The sequence below is a fragment of the Macaca fascicularis genome, chromosome 6 (assembly GCF_037993035.2).
Source record: "Macaca fascicularis isolate 582-1 chromosome 6, T2T-MFA8v1.1".
Classification (NCBI taxonomy): Eukaryota; Metazoa; Chordata; class Mammalia; order Primates; family Cercopithecidae; genus Macaca; species Macaca fascicularis.
The window spans coordinates 184,321,596-184,340,161 of record NC_088380.1 but is presented as its reverse complement, the minus strand read 5'-3'; the positions used below and the strand labels follow the sequence as shown (position 1 = coordinate 184,340,161).

The window sequence follows — 18,566 nt, the reverse complement described above, 5'->3', positions numbered from 1 at the left end:
TGCAGTGGCCGGATCTCAGCTCACTGCAAGCTCCGCCTCCCGGGTTTGCGCCATTCTCCTGCCTCAGCCTCCTGAGTAGCTGGGACTACAGGTGCCCGCCACCTCGCCCGGCTAGTTTTTTGTATTTTTAGTCGAGACGGGGTTTCACCGTGTTAGCCAGGATGGTCTCGATCTCCTGACCTCGTGATCCGTCCGTCTCGGCCTCCCAAAGTGCTGGGATTACAGGCTTGAGCCACCGCGCCCGGCCAAAATTTTTTTTAATTAAATGTTTTTTTCTTTTTTAGAGACGGGGCCTCGCTCTGTGGCCCAGGCTGGAGTGCAGCGACACGATCCTAAAATCTCGCTGAGTTTAAGCGATCCGCCCGCCTCGGCCTCCCAAAGCGATGGGATTGCAGTAATGAGCCACAGCGCTCTGCCAAACCCTTCTTACAGGATAACCTTAGAACTGCCCCTGCACTACACGCCCACGCCCCACGTGCCCCAGCCTGGGTGGTCCCTCCGGGACGGCGCCTTGTGTGACGTCACAATCCCAGCTTGCGTCGCAGCGCCGCAGGCCTTCCCCGCGTGGCGCCTCTACATTGCTCCGAGAGGCACGAGGCGGCGGGGCGCACTCGGAGCGCGATGGGCGACTGGAAGGTCTACATCAGTGCAGTGTTGCGGGACCAGCGCATCGACGACGTGGCCATCGTGGGCCATGCGGATAACAGCTGCGTGTGGGCTTCGCGGCCCGGGGGCCTGCTGGCTGCCATCTCGCCGCAGGAGGTGGGCGTGCTCACGGGGCCCGACCGTTGCACCTTCCTGCAGGCGGGCCTGAGCGTGGGCGGCCGCCGCTGCTGCGTCATCCGCGACCACCTGCTGGCCGAGGGCGACGGCGTGCTGGACGCACGCACCAAGGGACTGGACCCGCGCGCCGTGTGCGTGGGCCACGCGCCGCGCGCGCTCCTGGTGCTCATGGGCCGACGCGGCGTCCATGGGGGCATCCTCAACAAGACGGTGCACGAACTCATACGCGGGCTGCGCATGCAGGGCGCCTAGCCGGGCAGCCAGGCCGCCCACTGGTAGCGCGGGCCAAATAAACTGTGACCTGGGCGCGGCTGGCTCCTTCTCCGCTTGCGCGGTGGGAGGAGTTGTAAATAAGGAAACTGGTCTTTGCAAGACGGTTACCTGGTGGAGATGGGATTTTGAGTCTAGAGGCTACCAGGCTCCTGTGCCCTCCACCTTGCTCTCTCATGGACGCCTTGCAGAGTCTCCTGGCCTGACTGCTGCTCCTTGGCGCCTTCCCAGGGTCCTAGGCACTCCGCAGCTGAGGAAGAGTCCAAGGGTGGGGCTTCTCAAAGTCTGTTTCCGCCTTAGCGTCCTTTCTCGCAGATATTCCCACACATTAGGCAGGACAAGTAAAAGGAGCCTCTTCCCCATCCCGCGAACACCTCTCCCCGTCAGAGTGTCAGGCTAGAGGCCAGTTTGCTCCTCCCCCCTCCACTCATACCTCACGTACTAGCAAGGTGTGTGAGTGGGTGACAGGACGGGCCTGGTAGCTTGTAAAGCAGTTCCGGGGTTCACAGGCCTCTGCATCTCTGCCCACATTCCTCCAAGGGGGGCCCACTGAGAGGGCACATGTCCAAGACCATCACAAGTGGGTCTGAGACCTTACATCCTGCCTTCCCCAGGTCTTCGAAAAGGCCCCGGAGGAGTCCCTGGACTAGAGGGAGGAACTCTGGCATCCCTACCCCGAAGTCTCACTCTGTAGGCCTCCGTTTCAGGGTGACCTATGGAGGAGGGGGAATTGAAAAGCTTGGATGAGTTTGTGGCCTGGTTTTCTGCCCAAAGATAGTGGACAAAAGTGGGAGGGAGAGTGTCTGGTCTCTGCCCTCCATGTGCTGGGGCCCAGGGCACAGCCTCTCTTGCCCATCACCCCCCTTCCCATCCCCTCCCCCAGCGGCCCTGACAGCAGACCCCACGTGTCACTCATTCTGGAGCCCTGATCTTATCCCAGCAAGGAGTGATGTGTGGCTGAGGTGGGTGAATTCAGAGGGCAGAGGGAGACCAGAGGAAGTTGAGCCAGGTGGGGGTCAGGGGTTGGGGGTGCAGAATCCTCCTTACTCTTGCCTTGGGGGTGGCCCCAGGCCTAGGAGGGGCTTCAGGGAGTTTGAGTGTGGATCGGCCTCTCAGGTAGGGCCAGACCAAAGGTTGGGGTGTGAGCCTGCATGGCTGGTTTCTCTGGAACTGCACCTGACCTGGGCAGGGCAGGCTGCTCTTGCAGCCAGTCTTTGAGGGGAGATGGTGCTGCTGAACCCCATGGCTTGGTCTTGCCTTTCACCATTGGTAGAGAGCAAAAAGACTTCCGAATGCCTAAGGAGAGTTTTGATTCCTTTTGTTTTTGTTTTTGTTTTCCATCAGGCAAGTGTTGGGAAGGGAACTGTAGTGGTGCTGAAGACCTGGGTGAGGATGAGGAGAGGGTATCTTGGAGGAAGGAAGGTGGCAGGGAGGTGTGCAAATTCAGTGAGGCAGGCACCAACATCTATGCACAAACAGCTGCACAGTCATATACTCAGACCCACCCTCACTCCTGTCTATCCTAGTCATGTGTACACGTGCAGAGGACCTGAAGTCGTATCAGATATCCTGAAACCTGCACAAAGCCTCCCACAGGTGTGTCTGTGTATATGTGCATGGGCTGGCACACCTGCACACAAATACAAGCGTCTACACATGACAGGTGCACATGCAGACTCACCCCCACACATGCACGCACACCGACACTGTCACACAAGCCCAGACCTTTGCGGAGCTACAGAAGGAGAGACTGGCACCCAGGGTGGCACAGGCACATGCACACACATATACACACCCTCCCTCCCCTGCCTTTCCACCCCAGGCCTTCCCCATTCCAGGCTGTAGTCTGGGCCCACCACCTAGAGGCGGGTGGCATTGTGGTGAGCAGGCAGTGCAAGGCGGGGGGAGGGCGTGGAAGGGGGTAACTCCTCCAGGAAGACCCTAGGGGGTAGCGGGGGTGAGCGGGGCTCAGGCCTGGCACAGCATAGGGTGGCACGGGTGATGAGACGGTCCAGAGGCTTCAGGGAGTGCATCCATCGAGGCAGGAAGTCCCATGTCTGTAACCACTTGGGCAAGTGCCCGGGACTCCGACTCTGCAGGACATTGATGAGCACCACGAAGGCCAGCAGGGCCCCGAAGGGCGTGCCCACACCTACCATGACCTGCCAGCCTGCCATGGAGATGCCAAACACCAGTGAGGGCAGCAGCAGGAAGCAGACAAGGAGATAGAGGACAGCGAACCAGCGGTACTTAGCTGTGCGTTTCCCCAGCGCCTTGGCCATGCGGATGGGCAGGCGTGTGCAGGGCACCGGGTACCACAGAAGGATGCCCGAGATGTTGAAGAAGAAGTGACAGAGGGCAATCTGCAGGGGATGAGGCAGAGGGGCTGAGATGGGCACTGGCTCCCAGGTCCTGGGTCAGGCCAGCAGGGGTAGATGATAGGAACCCCAATCTGGTCTGGGCAGCAGGAAAGTTTCCACTTAGGGGTGATGTGTCCCCCGCCCCCAGATCACCCCGGGGCAGCTATGCTGGTTATGCAAATATTGAAATACTTCTAGACCAGTTGGTAAATAACTACTGCCCTGAGCTCCCCACATTTTCCCCACTGATCCCTCACACAGGAATCCCCCAGCAGATACTGCCAAAATCCAGCAGCTAAAGGATTGATGTCAGTTTCTGGATCCTCACTCAGTCAGTGCCTTGGCTTGTCAGTTACTCCTTTGCTCCTAGAAAAATTCCCCTTTGCCATTTGCGGCCCTGACTCCCGCAATGGATTCCTCAAACTGTGCCAGGCGCCCTCTTATAGTGCCTCTTCCTCTTCCTTATGGGCAAATCCGATTCACTGCTATTTATTGGTGTAATTATGAGCAGTGTCTCCCTATGAGATGCTAAGGTCTCGAGGGTGGTATTGGGTCTACTTTGTCCATAATGGTTTCATTGAGCATAGTAGGTGGCCCTTAGTAGGCAGTCAAAATATTTGTTGCATGTCATCACACCTTTGTCAGGCCCCACACCCTATACGCAACTCCATCCTGCCCCAGGCGAGGCTACACTCCCAGCGCACCTGGAAAGCGCTGAACAGCTTCTCCTTGGGGCTGGCCAGGGCAGCCAGGATGGCCGTGGTGGTGGTGCCGATGTTGGAACCCAGTGTGAGTGGGTAGGCCCTCTCAATGCTGATCACATCGAGGCCTGGGGGCAGAGGGAGAGGAAGTAGTTCCCCAGCGTCTCCTTCAGCCCTTTCGCTGCCAGCCCTGGCCCACCCCACTCCACCTCTACATGGGCACTCACCAACGAGTGGGGTGATGGCCGAGGTGAACACGGAACTGCTCTGGACCACGAAGGTCATGCCGGCGCCCACCACCATGGCAAAGTAGCCTGTTACCCAGGTGAAGGGGGCAGGGAAGTCTGCAAGGAAACCGCATCCCAGCAGGTTGGGGTCAGAGCAGGGACATGGGGAGAGCAGACCTCCGTGGGGGCATTGGGAGAGAGGACCTCCGTGGGGGTTTGCGCCTACTGCAGTGGCTTCCACTTGGCCTCTTTGCTCCTGGATTAAAGGCCTTTCTCAGCCTGGCTCTGTCAGGCGACTGTGCCTTTGCTGGGGCTGTTCCCTCTGCTGGGAGTATCCTACTCAGCATCGGAATATTCATCCTCAGACTCAGCATGGATGTCACTTCCTCTGGAAAGCCTTCCCTGACCCCCTGCTCTGGAGCAGACGTTTTCTCCCTTCTCTGAACTCCCACAGCCCCATGATACCCCTTATTCTAGCATTTGTCATTCGGCCCCTCCTAGTGCATGAAGTTTACAATGAAAACCAAGCCCGGGCAAGGTGGCTCACACCTGTAATCCCAGCACTTTGGGATGCTGAGTTGGGTGGATCACTTGAGACTGGGAGTTCGAGACGAGCCTGACCAACATAGTGAGAGCCCATCTCTATTTTTTAAAAAAATTATGGTTAATAGGAAGAGTCTGGGCATGGTGGCTCACACTTGTAATCCCAGCACTTTGGGAGGCCAAGGTGGGAGGCTTGGTATAGCCAACATGGCAAAACCCTGTCTCTACCAAAAATACAAAAATTAGCCAAGTGTAGTGGTGCACACCTGTAATCCCAGTTTACTCAGGAGGCTAAAGTGGGAGGATCACTTGAACCTGGGAGGCAGAGGTTGCAGTGAGCTGAGATTGCGCCACTGCACTCCAGCCTGGGTGACAAAGCAAGACTCTGTCTCAAAAAACAAAAAAGAGAAAATGAAAATCAAATGGCGTTGCTCCCTTGCCCCAGGTCTTCTGAGTGCTCATGTTACCCTCGTTAAAGTCCAGACTCTGAGCAGAGCCTGGAGACCCCATGCTCTGGCCCCTTCCCTGTCACCTCACTGACCCCACTCAGCCAATCCCCTTGCTTACCCTGCTCCTGCTAGCTGCTGGCCACCCTTCTGTGCCACGGACCTGCCATGCTGGTTCCTGCCTCTGAGCCTTTGCACATACTATTCCTCCACCCAGAGTGCTGTTCAGCTGCACCGTGGCTACTTGTGTCTGTTCAAATGCCAGCTGCACTGAGCGGCCTCAAACTGCGCATTGGAAGCCATGTCTTCCACACCCTACTGCATTGCCATTTTTGCTATGTCCTTGGCAGGTACCTCTTTCTGAACGTATCCCCCTAATTCATTTTCCTTTCTTCTTTCTTTTTCTTTTTCTATTTTTATTTATTTATTTTTGAACTCTGTTGCACAGGCTGGAGTGCAGTGGTGCCATCATAGCTCACTGTAGCCTCAACCTGCTAGGCTCAAGTGACTCTCCCACTCAGCCTCCTGAGTACCTGGGACTATAGGAGCACACCACCATGCCCAGCTAATTTTAAATTTTTTTGTAGAGACAAAGTCTCAGCCGGGCACGGTGGTTCATGCCTGTAATCCTAGCATTTTGAGAGGCTGAGGCAGATGGATCATCTGAGGTCAGGAGTTCAAGACCAGCCTGGCCAACATGGTGAAACCCTGTCTTGACTAAAAATACAAAAAAATTAGCTGGATGTTGTGGCGGGCACCTGTAATCCTAGCTACTCGAGAGGCTGAAGCAGAATCGCTTGAACCTGGAAGGCGGAGGTTGCAGTGAGCCAAGATCATGCCATTGCACTCCAGCCTGGGCAACAAGAATGAAACTGTCTCAAAAAAACAAAAAAAAACAAACAAAAAAAGTCTCACTATGTTGCCCAAGTTGGTCTTGAACTCCTGGGCTCAACTGATTCTGCTGCTTCAGCTGCCCAAAGTGCTGCATTTACAGGTGTGACCCACTTGCCAATCTCACGTATTTTTCATTGCTTGCCTTCCCCTGCTGGGCTGTGAGCCCCTCAGGGCAGGACCCATCTCTATTTGTCTCACCTGTGCATACCTGGCACTATACCTCCCTTGTCACACAATGGGGGTGTAAGAACTCTTTGTTGATTGAATCAAACAATGGTCCAATCAACTCTTTGTTGATTGAATCAAACAAGCATCTCCACCTGCTAAAATGGAACCACAGTCAGAGGCAGCCACGGGTCTCCAGCTGTCAGCACCTCAGTGGCATCAGAAACCACCTTCTTTGTTCACATCAGGAAACAGGCTCAGAGATGGTAGGCTTTACCCAGATCAAGGCAGTCACAGGACTTAGCAGGATCTGGAAAGGCCCATCCTGCGGCCCTGCCCAGTCAACTGCTCGCAGCTCACCGGTATTGATGACCTTCTGGATGACCTTGGCCACTTGGCCCTTGAGCAGGGAGTTGAGCATCTTGACGAGGAGGATGAGGCAGGTGCACAGCAGCACCAGGGATCCTGCCAGCAGGATGAGCCCCACAGCCAGGTCCGGTAGGCTGGTGTCCACAAAGATGTGGTTGCCTGCAGGGGGTGGAGCTCCTGACAGCTGACCCCATACCTGGCTCCCAGGTCCCCACCTTTGCCACCTGGTTGGACTCTGAGCCTAAGGCCCCACCTCAGGCTCCTTGAGCCTTAACACCGGAGCTTGACCCAGGCTCAGGAGATGGGCTGGTTGACAGCTGTCCTTCCTGGGGCTGGACACAATAGTGGCTGGCAGCTGGTGCAGGATTGCCCTGCCACTGCTAGGCTCTGCCCCTGCCATTCTGGACACCATGTTTCAGGCACTTACATTTCTCCATGGTGGCATTTCCAAGGGTCTGGCTGGAGTTGGCCTCTGCTCTCGACATGGAGGTGGGAGCCTACATTAAGAGGAGGGTGACTTAGTGAATTAGGAAAACATAGCCTGAGGTTGGAGCCGAGATGGGGGTTAGGGAAGGATGGGGAAGATGGAGATGGGCCTCCTGCTCTGTGACCATGCATGGGTCTCTTGCCCTCTCTGAGCCTGTCTCTTCCACTGAGGACATGTAGATGAAAGTAGCTGCCACACAAGAATCTGGCCCTCTGTGTGTTCTGCCCTGTCGTTCCACTGGCCCAGCTCTCCCCAGGGCCACATCTGTGGCTTCCTGTCTTTCTTTTCCTCCCTCTCTCAGTGGCATTCCGTGCTGCTGAACGTGTTCCTCTTTGTCTGAAAACTCCCCCTTCCTCATCTTTTATTACCAATCCCTTTATTGGTGCCCCTTCCCCAGCATCCTGGCTCCTTCCTCTCCTCCAAGACACCCTTAGCCCAAGCTCCATTCTCCTCTAGATCAATTCCTTATTCTCAGGGGATGTGGGGGGACAGAGGGCCCAGCCCACACATCTCTTCTGTCACCTACTGTCAGTGAAACAAAGGGGCTCCCCAGGGAGGCCGTACAATTCAGAGGGCCACAGGGCTGGGCAGGTAACCTAAGTGAGCAGCTCGGGCTATGTGTGGAAGAGGTGGGGAGAGTTTCTGCTGGGCTTATAGAGTCAGCAGTTACTCAGCTCCTGGTCACTGTCACCATCCAGGGACGCAGCCTGGCATGGCTAAATTGCCCAATTTCTATGAGAGAAGCCACAACTCTGAAGTTCTAGATAAAATCTCCCAATCTGGGCCAGGTGCAGTGTCGCTCATGGCTGTAATCCCAGCACTTTGGGGGCTGAGGTGAGAGGCTTACTCAAGGCCAGAAGTGGGAGGCCAGCTTGGGCAACATAGCAAGACCCTGTCTCCACAAAGAAAATTAGGGCATGGTGGTGTATACCTGTAGTCCTAGCTACTCAGGAGGTTGAAGCAGGAGGATCTCTTGAGCCCAAGTGTTCGAGGCTGGCATGAGCTCTGATCACGGCCCTGCACTCCAGCTTGAGTGACAGAGCAAGACCTTATCTCAAAAAAACAAAAACAAAAACAAACCCCAAAAGCAACAAACTCCCAATCTGTAAATATTGGCAACCACTTAGAGTTATCTTTACAACTCAAAGAAGGTCAGCAGAAGCAGGCCAGCCTGGCCTGTGGACAACTAATTTTTAGCCTTGTTGGGCTAGTAAGTTATTTATTTATTTATTTAGAGACAGAGTTTTCATTCTGTTGCCCAGTCTAGAGTGCAGTGGCACAATTTCGGCTCACTGCAACCTCCGCCTCCTGGGTTCAAACGATTCTCCCGCCTCCACCTCCTGAGTAGCTAGGGTTAACAGGCGCCCGCCACCACGCCTGGCTAATTTTTTTGTATTTGTAGGAGAGACGGGGTTTCGCCATGTTGGCCAGGCTGGTCTCAAACTCTTGACCTCAGGTGATTCACTGCCCCCCCTCGGTCTCCCAAAGTGCTGGGATTACAGGTGTGAGCCACTGCGCTGGCCAAGGTAAGAAATTTTATGGCATCTGGTGTAATATCCGGGTTTATTTTAGCGGGATGTGCTCCCTAGAATGGGGCAATGTGCTCTTGTGTGCTCCCAGTTCGCCACATCAGGGCCTTGTGGACCCATCAAGACTGGGCCTGAATGGCAGGCCAAGAAGCCTGGAAAAAATAGGTTGTGCTGGGCTAGATGGGAAAACCAAGCTGGAAAAGCGACGGTAACTACTGCGAGGGTAAGGGAGAGAGCGAGCCAGCTGTTTGCTGTTAGGCAGATGTAAGTTCAAATCCTGCTTCTTATACCAACCACCCTGGGTAAGCCATGCCACCTCTCAGAGCCCGTTTTCTCTAACGCAGGGTAAGAGAAGAGCTGCTGTGAAGGCTGCAGGGGGAAATGTGTTTAAAGCGCTCATCACAGGGCTTGGCTCATAGTGAGCCTTCGGTAAACTGTCTTCCTACACGGAGTGACCGTCTCCCTCCCTGGGCCTGCTCAGGACCACATGGCGGGGAGGCTGTGTGTGTGACTGACTTCCTAGGTCAGGACCAGTGCCCCCTGCCGACGAACCTGAGAACCCTGGCCCTGTTGGGGAGGAATCTGCTTGGACCTTCCTGGGAGTACCCAGCCTGGGGGCTGAGGGAGCAGACAACCCCTTGAATGAGTGGGTGCCTGGTCAACCTGTGCCCCACTGACCTAACCTGGGCTGGGCCCAGAGGTCTCTGTGGGGAGGACTGTGGGGTCCTGGGGAGGCTGGAGGAGAATGGGGAACTTTACTGGGGTCCCGACTTAGGACTGGCAGGGGCAGCAGCAGGGCCAAGCCCTCTGGGTTTTTAGAACCTTGACCTTCTTGCGTGGGGCTGTGTGGCCCTGGCTGGGAGGCCAGAGACCCTAAAGTATAAGAGAGGAAGGTAAAGGTGGCAGGAGGGACAAAGCCAGGCGGAGAGGGAACTGCCAGGAGGGAGCAGGCCCTGGGGCTTCCTTGTGGGGTAGAGGGAGAAGACGGAAACTCCAGCTTAGATAAAAGAGCTGGGAGGCCCAGGATCTGGGGGCATCTTCCCAAGATGTGCCCATCCCTGCCTGGGCCTGGGGTTGGGTAGGAGAGGCCGGAGGGACCTGAAGCAGGTGGTGGGCTCTGTGGGAAGAGCAGAATTGGCCTGTGGACAGCCCTAGGTCCATACCCCAGCTGAGCCACTCCCAGCTGTGTGACACTGGAGCAAACACTTAGCCTCTCTGGGCCTCAGTTTCCTCCTCTGCAGCATGAAGTCCATAATGCTGCCCACCTTTTCCCAGAGGCTATTTGGCAGCATTATGGAAGAGGGAGTTGGGATTTAAGTGCCTACAGGGACACCCTAAATTAAAGAGACCCCTTCTGGGAACTGAAGGAGGTGATGAAGCTCACAGAAGCCTGTCAGGATGTGGGCCTGCGCAGTAGTTTCCCCCACAGAAGAAGGGGCGCGCTAGGGCCTTTGTTCTTCTGGAAGCAGAGGGAGAGCACTGTGCCAGCAGCACCATCTGGTGGCGAAAAGGAGAACTCCTCCTTAGAGTAACACCCGCTACCTCTGGGGTGGTCTCCAGGGGGCTGTGGTCACCTGGTGGCCTTCAGGCCTGATGGGCAGCATGGGAAACAGACATATATAGTAGAATGTCAGACCGGTGAGTGGGAGAGGCAACCAGATAGAGAGTCAGGATTCCACCAGGATTTGTATCCTACAAGCCACTGGACTTCTCTGGGGCTCAGTTTTCCTCATCTGTGAAATGGGGGATGTGATAATCCCTGCCTCCCAGGTTGCAAGTCCTCAAAAGATGCTTGTTTATTCCAGGCAGGTATAGTTGATAATCCGCAGTGTGGCCACGTAAGAAGGTGATTCCCAGGACAATGTCAGGGTCCCGGGAGACTCAGGATCTGAACACTACAACTGCCACTGCTTCTTCCTTCCCCATCTGGAAGGCCTTAGACTTGCCTCCTCTCCCGCGTGCGTAGCTTCCCTGGCGACTAGTTCAGGTTCAGCGTGGTGGAAGTTGGAGTCAATGGGAACAGGTTGGAAGGAAGCACAGGGAGACTCTGCAGCCAAAGGACAAACCCAAGTCTTTGGGCAGGAGGAGCCAGGAGGCACTTCACACTTCGCACTTCACACTTCACACTTCGCACTTCACACTTCGCAAGACCAAGCACATCCATTGCTGTGTGAGTCACCCTCCTTCGGTGGGGTCCCAGAAAGAGGGTGAACGTGAGAGCTTGGGTCCCACCCACCAGCTACTCTCCGAGCCGAGGAAATCAGACCCTGCCTTGCAGAAAGCGTTGAAGGAAAGCGTTTCCTGGCAGAGTGAGGAAGAGAAACCAGCTGGACAAGTGGCAGCTGCAGCCGTAGAGAAAGGCCCAAGGGCGGCCTCCACGGAGTGAACCTGGGTGAGGACGACTTCAGGTGAGGATGTGGAGGCTGCAGGCTGAGACCTGCCCGAAGCTGCAGCAGGTGACCGGCGGGGAGCTCCGAGGCAGCGAGGATCAGAGCTGGTTTCCCTGGCTTGCTCTGTGTGAAGATCAAAGTGTGTGATTTCGCTCCCTTCCAGATTTTGCTATGAAGTCTAGAGGCTTGTGGTGATTCAGAGAGCACTGAGAGTGCTCACAGAGCTCGTGAGAAGGTGCTTGATGTATTAAAGAGGTCACGAAGTCAGCGTAAAAGCTGCCCGCTGGGGCTTTTTTATATAAGGCTGCTTTGAACACTCAGAGGCTGAGCCGGAGCAACTTCAGACGCAAAGGAGCATTGCAGGGCGAGTCAGATGAGTGTTTTCTGTTCACACCAGGAGGAAGGTCCAGTCACAAGGAGTGGCAAGTGGGAGGGTGGGGGGGAGGGCTTGTGCTTGTGCTGTGGCTTTGGGTTTCCTCATATCTCATTGTAAATGAAGTTATGTCTCGTATGTACGCATCAAGGAGAAGCAAATATGGTGCATTGTGGTTTGGATGAAGTGTCTTCCTTTTTTTTTTTGAGACAGAGTCTCGCTCTGTCACCCAGGCTGGAGTGCAGTGGCGCAATCTCAGCTCACTGCAAACTCCACCTCCCGGGTTCACGCCATTCTGCCTCAGCCTCCCGAGTAGCTGGGACTACAGGAGGCCGCCACCACACCCGGCTACTTTTTTGTTTTTTGTTTTTTTTTCAACAGAGACGGGGTTTCACTTTGTTAGCCAGGATGGTCTCGATCTCCTGACCTCGTGATCCGCCCACTTCGGACTCCCAAAGTGCTGGGATTACAGGCATGAGCCACTGCACCCGGCCGAGCATTTTCCTTTTTATGGCTGAGTAAGGAAGTGTGCTAATTGCCTGCTTCCTTGTCAGCCTGGCATAATGGGTGGTCCATGAGTGTCCACTTGATTCAAACAGATCTTCCCAGCATTAGAAGCAGCAGAAACAGTGCAGAAGGACAAGGGACTCCTGCCTGTGGCAGTCTCCAGGAGAAGGAATCCCCGATGCCAGCACAAGTAGCTGCTGTATCTCCAAGGAGGTCTCCGTGCAGCCCACCTTCCTGCTCACCCTACTTTCCTGGGTGTCCTTATAGGACACGCCTCCTCCTCCCATTACCTGGGTCCCAAAACATGGCCCAGCTGAGTCACTAACCCCTCTGGGGTGCTCAGGCCCTGACATGGTAGGACAAGCTCTGGCATGTTTCTTAGTCTCTCTGAACCTGTGTCTCTACCTGTGAAACCTAAGGGTTGCACTAAATGAGTGGTTCTCAAACTTGAGCACGGAGCACACCCAGAGGAACTGCTGAAGTATAGGCCACTGGCCCCACTCCCAGGGCTTTCCAGATTCAGCAGGTCTAGGGAAGGGCAGGGTGATTTGCATCTCTAATAGGTTCCCACGTGGTACCCAAGATGCCGGCCTGGGACCACACTTCAAGAACCACTGGGCTAGATCAGCTACATAATAACTCTGATGGGTGATGTCTGCCTAAGGCAATGTGTGAAGCTGGGAGGAATTAGCAATGTTTACTGTAAGCACAGTAGAAGGGCCACATATTTGCCCTCTCCTGGCTAAATGATCTTCAAGTTCTATCTGGAGCATTTTGAACAGACAATGAAACCAACAGCTTGAAGAGGGAGTCCTCTTACCTGGGGCTAGGCCTGGGACTTACCTCTAAGGAGTCTGGGTGGCACCAGATCCGGATGAGACTGTGGTTCCTCAGGGACTCATCACCGGTGGCAATGCTGGTTATCACGGACTTGTCCAGCTGCAGGCAAGATGTGGGCAGGGGGAGTGAAGGAGGCTGGGTCCCTTGCTACCCCCACCCTCGCCCCATGCCAGGCCCTGCTGTCACCTGGATGATGAGCTTCGTGAAGGGCTCTGTGATGATCTTGAGTAGGTCAGGAGCGTCACGGCCACCATGGATGTTGAAGGAGGCCACCACGAGTTGAGTGATGTGGTGCAGGTAGCCGGTGGCAGCCTCCAGGGGCAGCAGGACCAGCACTGACAGCCAGTTAAAGCAGTCATGCACCGTGGCCCCTGCGAAGGCCCTGGGCAGGGAGGCCACATTGCAAGGCAGGCTGCAGCCAGAGCGCAGTCGCGCCCGGGGTTTCTGGCATCTGGGGCTGTCCTCCCCTAGGCACAAGCCCCCAACCCCCAGCCCCCCTCACCGCCGGAAGTCAGTCCTGTCCCCCGCCTGCATCAGGGCCACGATGGTGTTGGTGACAGAGGTGCCGATGTTGGAACCCATGATGATGGGGATGGCAGAGCTTACCTCCAGCACTGGTAGAAGAGAAGACGTCCTAACGAATTTGACGGTCACCCAGCTCCTGCCCCACGGTCCTACCACAACTCTTGTCAGGTCCCCACCCATGTCCCAGTCCCCAGTGGACGCTCCTGCCATGCTGCTGCGTCTGCCTAACCTTGGTGTCACAGGTGCATGTGGGCACGGGCTGTGCATTTACAGGTGTGTGCATTCATCCATGTGAGTAGATGTACACGCGCTGCTCATGGTGTATGGATGTGAACGTGTATGCATGTGAGGCCTTCGTTATGAGGGCTCGTGGGCTTATATCCTACGTGCAAATAGAGATTTGTGCTTGTGTGTGCACACGTGTCCCCAAACGTGATGGTTAGTTTTTTTGTTTTTGTTTTTGTTTTTTTTTTGAGGAGGAGTCTTGCTCTGTCACCCAGGCTGGAGTGCAGTGGCATGATCTCGGCTCACCGCAAGCTTTGCCTCCCAGGTTCACTCCATCCTCCTGCCTCAGCCTCCTAAGTAGCTGGGACCACAGGCATCTGCCACCATGCCTGGCTAATTTTTTTTTTTTTTTGTATTTTTAGTAGAGACGGGGTTTCACCGTGTTAGCCACGATGGTCTTGATCTCCTGACCTAGTGATCCACCCGCCTCAGCCTCCCAAAGTGCTGGGATTACAGGCATTAGCCACCGCGCCCGACCAGTGATGGTTAGTTTTATGTGTCAACTTAGCTAGGCTGTGGTACCCAGTTATTCAACCCAACACTAGCCTGGGTGTTCTGTAAGTGCTTTGTAGATGCAATTCACATCTACAGTCAGCTAACTTTAAGAAAAGGAGATTATCCTTGGTAACCTGGGTCAGCCTCATCCAATAGGACGAAAGGCCTCGAGCAGAACTGAGGCTTCCCTGAGGAAGGAGAAACCCTGCCCTGTCTGGACTACAGCGTCGGCGCCCACCTGAGAGTTCCCGCCTGCCCTTCCAATGCCCTAGCCTACGGATTCCTGACTTGCCCAGACAGCCCACCATCGGGGAAGCTAGTTTCTTGCCATAAATCATCTGGGTCACACACAGCTACAGTTTGGGCTCCTCTCGTGTCCCTGGCTGATACGGGAGTCAGGCTGAATGGAGGCCAGCCTTCCTGGGGTCATGCTCCCTATTTGCCACCCTTCCCAGCTCCTGGGGTGCCCCTCCAGGCTCTTCCCCACCGTGGTGGGCCAACTCACAGCCAGAGGAGACCATGCTGACAATGATGGACGTGGAGGTGCTGGAGCTCTGCACCAGCACAGTCACCAGGATCCCCACCACCAGCCCGGCCACCGGGTTGGACAGGATGGCATTATCCTTGAAGATGTCACCGGCCACCTTCCCTGGGGAGCATGAGCTGGCGTTGTCCAAGGCCCTTCAGGAACCCCTCCCAGGTCTCTCCCACCTGGGCCCTACCTCCAGCCAGCTGGAAGGCTGAGCTGAGCACGTCCAGGGAGCAGATGAAGAGGTAGAGGAAGCTGAGCATCAGCGGCACCTTGAGCAGCATGGCGCCAGCCTGGCGCAGCTTGGAGACCAGCCTGGGCTCTGGTCGGGGGAAGCCATGAGCATAGTGGGCAGAGGCCAGGGCGGGGACTGCTGCTGCCCCTGCTGCCCCCAGCCCAGGCCCACCTGGCTTTTGCTCCTCCTCCAGGGCCAGCTTGGCAGGCAGTGGTTCATGGCGCTCCAGGATCTCCCCACAGGGGTAGGTGTGCTCGGCAAGGGCCACAGGGCCCAGGCTGGGGAAGGCATAGGCAGAGGTCCCCGGGATCCTGTGTAGGACTAGGGAGGGAGCCTGGTCAGGAGCTCCCAGAGGCCCCACAGCGGGGAGGCGGGGAGGGACAGGCGGGGGAAGTGGCCTCACCCGGGATGTGGTCAACTGTGGGCAAAGAGGGTCCAGGGTATGGGAGCAGCACTCACCCTGAGGGCTGGGCACGTAGGCAAAGGCCGTCCCTCGCATCACATGCCCCCCACGGACTGGGAGTGGGGAGACAGCAGGGGACCCCAGCCTCTCTCCATAGGACAGCATCCTGGGCACCCACTGTGAGGTCTGCAGGTCAGTGGGTCGCAGCAATGCTGAATGACAATGGCTGTGTCCGGGACACTCACTCCCACACACCCTCACCTGCCCAAACCCCCATGGCGCGTGATTCTAAACACACACCCAGCAAAGTACACCCCCGATCCTCACCACACACACCCCTCCGAGACTCACATGCAGACTTACATGTGCACATCTGTGCCGGGCACCTGCATGTGAGTCTCAGAGGGGTGTGTGTGGTGGTGGTGAGGTGTTCCTTCATTCACCCATTCACTCATTCAGTGAGTATTATGGAGCTCTAGCCCAGGCTCTGGGATATCCCAGAGGCTGGGATATAGCGTTGATGAAAGACACTGAGAACCGAGGACGCCCAGCCTGTGTGGGGCTGGAGGGGGCCAGGGAATATGTGGTGTTGGCAGTGGCTGCAGGTATGGGCTGGGGCTGGGCCAGGCTTCAGTTTTGCCCACCTGGAGAGCAGGGAGGAGCTGCAGTCACCTCCCTTCTCATGGGGTCAGCTGGGCACACATGGAGTTCCCCTGGTCCGGATCCTGATTTCCTGGGTTCCCCTCACAGTGAACTCCTTTCCCCATCCACCCCCTCAAGGGGCAATAAACAAACACTGACAGGCTTGCTTCAGCCCCCTGCTTGTCCCTACACTGCCCCAGGAGTCTCGGCTATTGGGGTGGAGGCACCCTGATCTGCCTCAGCACTCCCCGCGTTGTCCTAGCGGCCTTGGCTGTTGTGGTGGGGGTGTGAAGAGCTGAATGCAAGCCCTGAAGGAGCAAGAGTCCTTTTTTTTTTTTTTTTTGAGACGGACTTTCACTCTTGTTGCCCAGGCTGGAGTGCACTGGCGCAATCTCGGCTCACTGCAACCTCCGCCTCCTGGGTTCAAGCGATTGTCCCGCCTCAGCCTCCCAAGCAGCTGGGATTACAGGTGCCCGCCACCATGCCCAGCTAAATTTTTGTATTTTTGGTGCAAACTCGACCTCAGGTGATCTGCCCGCTTGGCCTCCCAAAGTGCTGGGATTGCAGGTGTGAGCCACTGCGCCTGGCTGGACTGACATGTTATATGGGCCGCGGTGGGGGTGGGCACAGATAGGACAGAGATGAAGGGGCTGGGGTGCTGGGCTGTTTCCTACTCAGAGCTGGGGGTGGGGGTGGGATGTGAGGGTCCTGGGCTCACCTTGGGATTCTGTGTTTCAGCTTCTGCTCAGCAGCTCAAGGAAGCCTCCAGGGCCCGAAGGAGAACTGGGACCCTCCTCTTTATATCCTCGTGTCCAAGGGCAAAGTCCCTGGAACCCTAGCTGCCCTCCCTCTGTTCCCCAATTAACCTCACCCCCGAGATTCCTCCCAGTTAATTGCTAATCGTCAGCTCTGCATGGGGAATCTGTGGTCAGGCTCTCCGTGTCAACCGCGATCCAGACACATCCCCCGCTCGCAGGCAGAGACCCTGATGCCACTCAGCACCTTGTTCCCAGGGTCCCCTCATTCCTGGCCTGACAGGACTCCCCAGGGAGTGACCCAAACATCCTATGGCCTTCGGAGGTTGCAGTGAGCCAAGATCGTGCCACTGCACTCCAGCCTGGGTGACAGAGTGAGACTGTCTCAGAAAAACCAAACCAAACCAAACCAAACAAAAACATCCTATGGTCTTGCCAGGCGTCAGGGCGTCTGTGAGTCTCCCAGGGGGAGCTCGGAGGAGAGGGAGTGTGAGATGAGGACCTAAGCTGGAGAGGCCGGAGGACATTGAATAGTGCCAGGTCTCTAATGCCTGACCCTGGGTCCAGGATGTGAGTCTGAGTCAATGTGGAGCTGCCCTCCAGACTGGGAAGGGCCTGATCTGCCTTTTAGAATGGCCCCAGTGGGGTGGAGCCCGGACACGTGGAAGAGAGCCTGGAAGCGGAGAGGCCAGTTAAGAGGCTGATGAAATAAATGGTCCAGGCGAGAGACGATGAGGCCTGAACTAAGATGGGAACAGAGGGGCTGGGGAGGGCCGGTGCATCCCAGGGACACCTGGCCAGTAGGATTGGTGACAGGGAGGGAGAGAGGGAAAGGAAACAGATGGGAGTCGCGCCTCTGGATCTTTGGCTAGGGCTGGGTTCGCGCCCAGGTAGGAGGGTGTCACCGAGTCAGGGAAATGCAATCATTTCTCAGTTCTTATGTCAGAATCTCTGGGTTCTTGGGCTTGAAGGTTAATGTCACGTTGAGTGTCTTCACCTATGAGCAAACTGACACCCCCACAGCGGGCCCAGAGACCCCGGCCCACGTGACCTGTTTCTCTCCTCTCCCCCGCACAGTTCAGACCCTTGGCAGGAGCAGCTGAATCCAAGGTGCTCCTGGTAAACTGGGGGTGTTTCTCCTTTTTAATAAGGTTGTGCTTTTTGGTATGTTTGAAGTTTGCCTTCCCCGCTGTCACGGAGCTCTGGGTTTAGTGGGGGAGGCAGTTAGCTATTGATCAAATCCATCAAGAGATGTAACTCCAAACTGCTGCGGATTTACGCAGCCACCACTTCCAAAAATTTATTTTGGGGCTACAGCCCTAGCGAAAGCGAGAAAATGCTGCATCTGACCAGAGCTGCTGTTGGGACTCATAAGGGCAGCTGAGAAGGCAGCTCCATTCCAGCACCAAAGCATCTCTTCCCAGCCTCTCTGCTATTTCAGCACCTCCCTGCCTACTGCCTGCCTCGTCCCTGGTCAGTGACAGAGTCTGTGTGTCCCCCTGGGTGGTGATTCCCACCTTATCTGTGCACCTGGGCTCTGGCCATGGCCTCCCCAGACCTTTTCTGGGCTGAGAGCCTGCCTGGTTGGGGGTGTCTCGCATTGAGAAAAGGTACCCAGCGGGAGGAACTGTTTTGGAGGGAAGGTGCCAAGCTCCGTCTGCTCAGGCTGTCTGAGCGGCCTCTGGCACAAGCAGTTGGCTCTGTAAGCCAGAAGCACACACTGTGCTTCTCACCCCAAACCTGGGCCTCCTCCTTCTTCCTGATCTTGGTGAGCAGCACACCGTCCATCCATCTGGGTCGGGCACCAAGCACA

At 56.1% G+C, this 18,566-nt stretch overlaps 2 protein-coding genes across 8 annotated transcripts; one reads left to right on the top strand and one right to left on the bottom strand.

Annotated features, from left to right (window-relative positions):
• Positions 1-536: 536 nt before the first annotated feature.
• Positions 537-3,419, top strand: PFN3 (profilin 3). Its single transcript, XM_005558643.5, has one exon. The coding sequence runs from the start codon at positions 622-624 to the stop codon at positions 1,033-1,035; it is 414 nt and encodes a 137-aa protein (XP_005558700.1). The 5' UTR covers positions 537-621; the 3' UTR covers positions 1,036-3,419.
• On the bottom strand, positions 2,355-16,772 carry SLC34A1 (solute carrier family 34 member 1). Of its 7 annotated transcripts, none has more exons than XR_012414425.1 (14): positions 16,717-16,772; positions 15,413-15,568; positions 15,125-15,274; positions 14,912-15,040; positions 14,695-14,838; positions 13,387-13,498; positions 13,071-13,266; positions 12,888-12,983; positions 7,186-7,255; positions 6,750-6,917; positions 5,151-5,269; positions 4,342-4,458; positions 4,118-4,242; positions 2,355-3,416 (listed from the first exon to the last, which is right to left on the bottom strand). XR_012414425.1 is itself a non-coding variant. In XM_015452307.3 (13 exons), the coding sequence occupies exons 2-13, from the start codon at positions 15,519-15,521 to the stop codon at positions 2,913-2,915; spliced, it is 1,920 nt and encodes a 639-aa protein (XP_015307793.3). In that variant the 5' UTR covers positions 15,522-15,617; positions 16,717-16,772; the 3' UTR covers positions 2,355-2,912. The 7 variants fall into 7 exon arrangements, 5 of the variants coding, with proteins under 5 accessions (XP_015307793.3, XP_005558702.3, XP_073850945.1 ...); XR_012414426.1 differs by having other exon boundaries at positions 15,413-15,542; XM_015452307.3 differs by lacking the exon at positions 5,151-5,269 and having other exon boundaries at positions 15,413-15,617.
• Between the last annotated feature and the right edge of the window lie 1,794 nt (positions 16,773-18,566).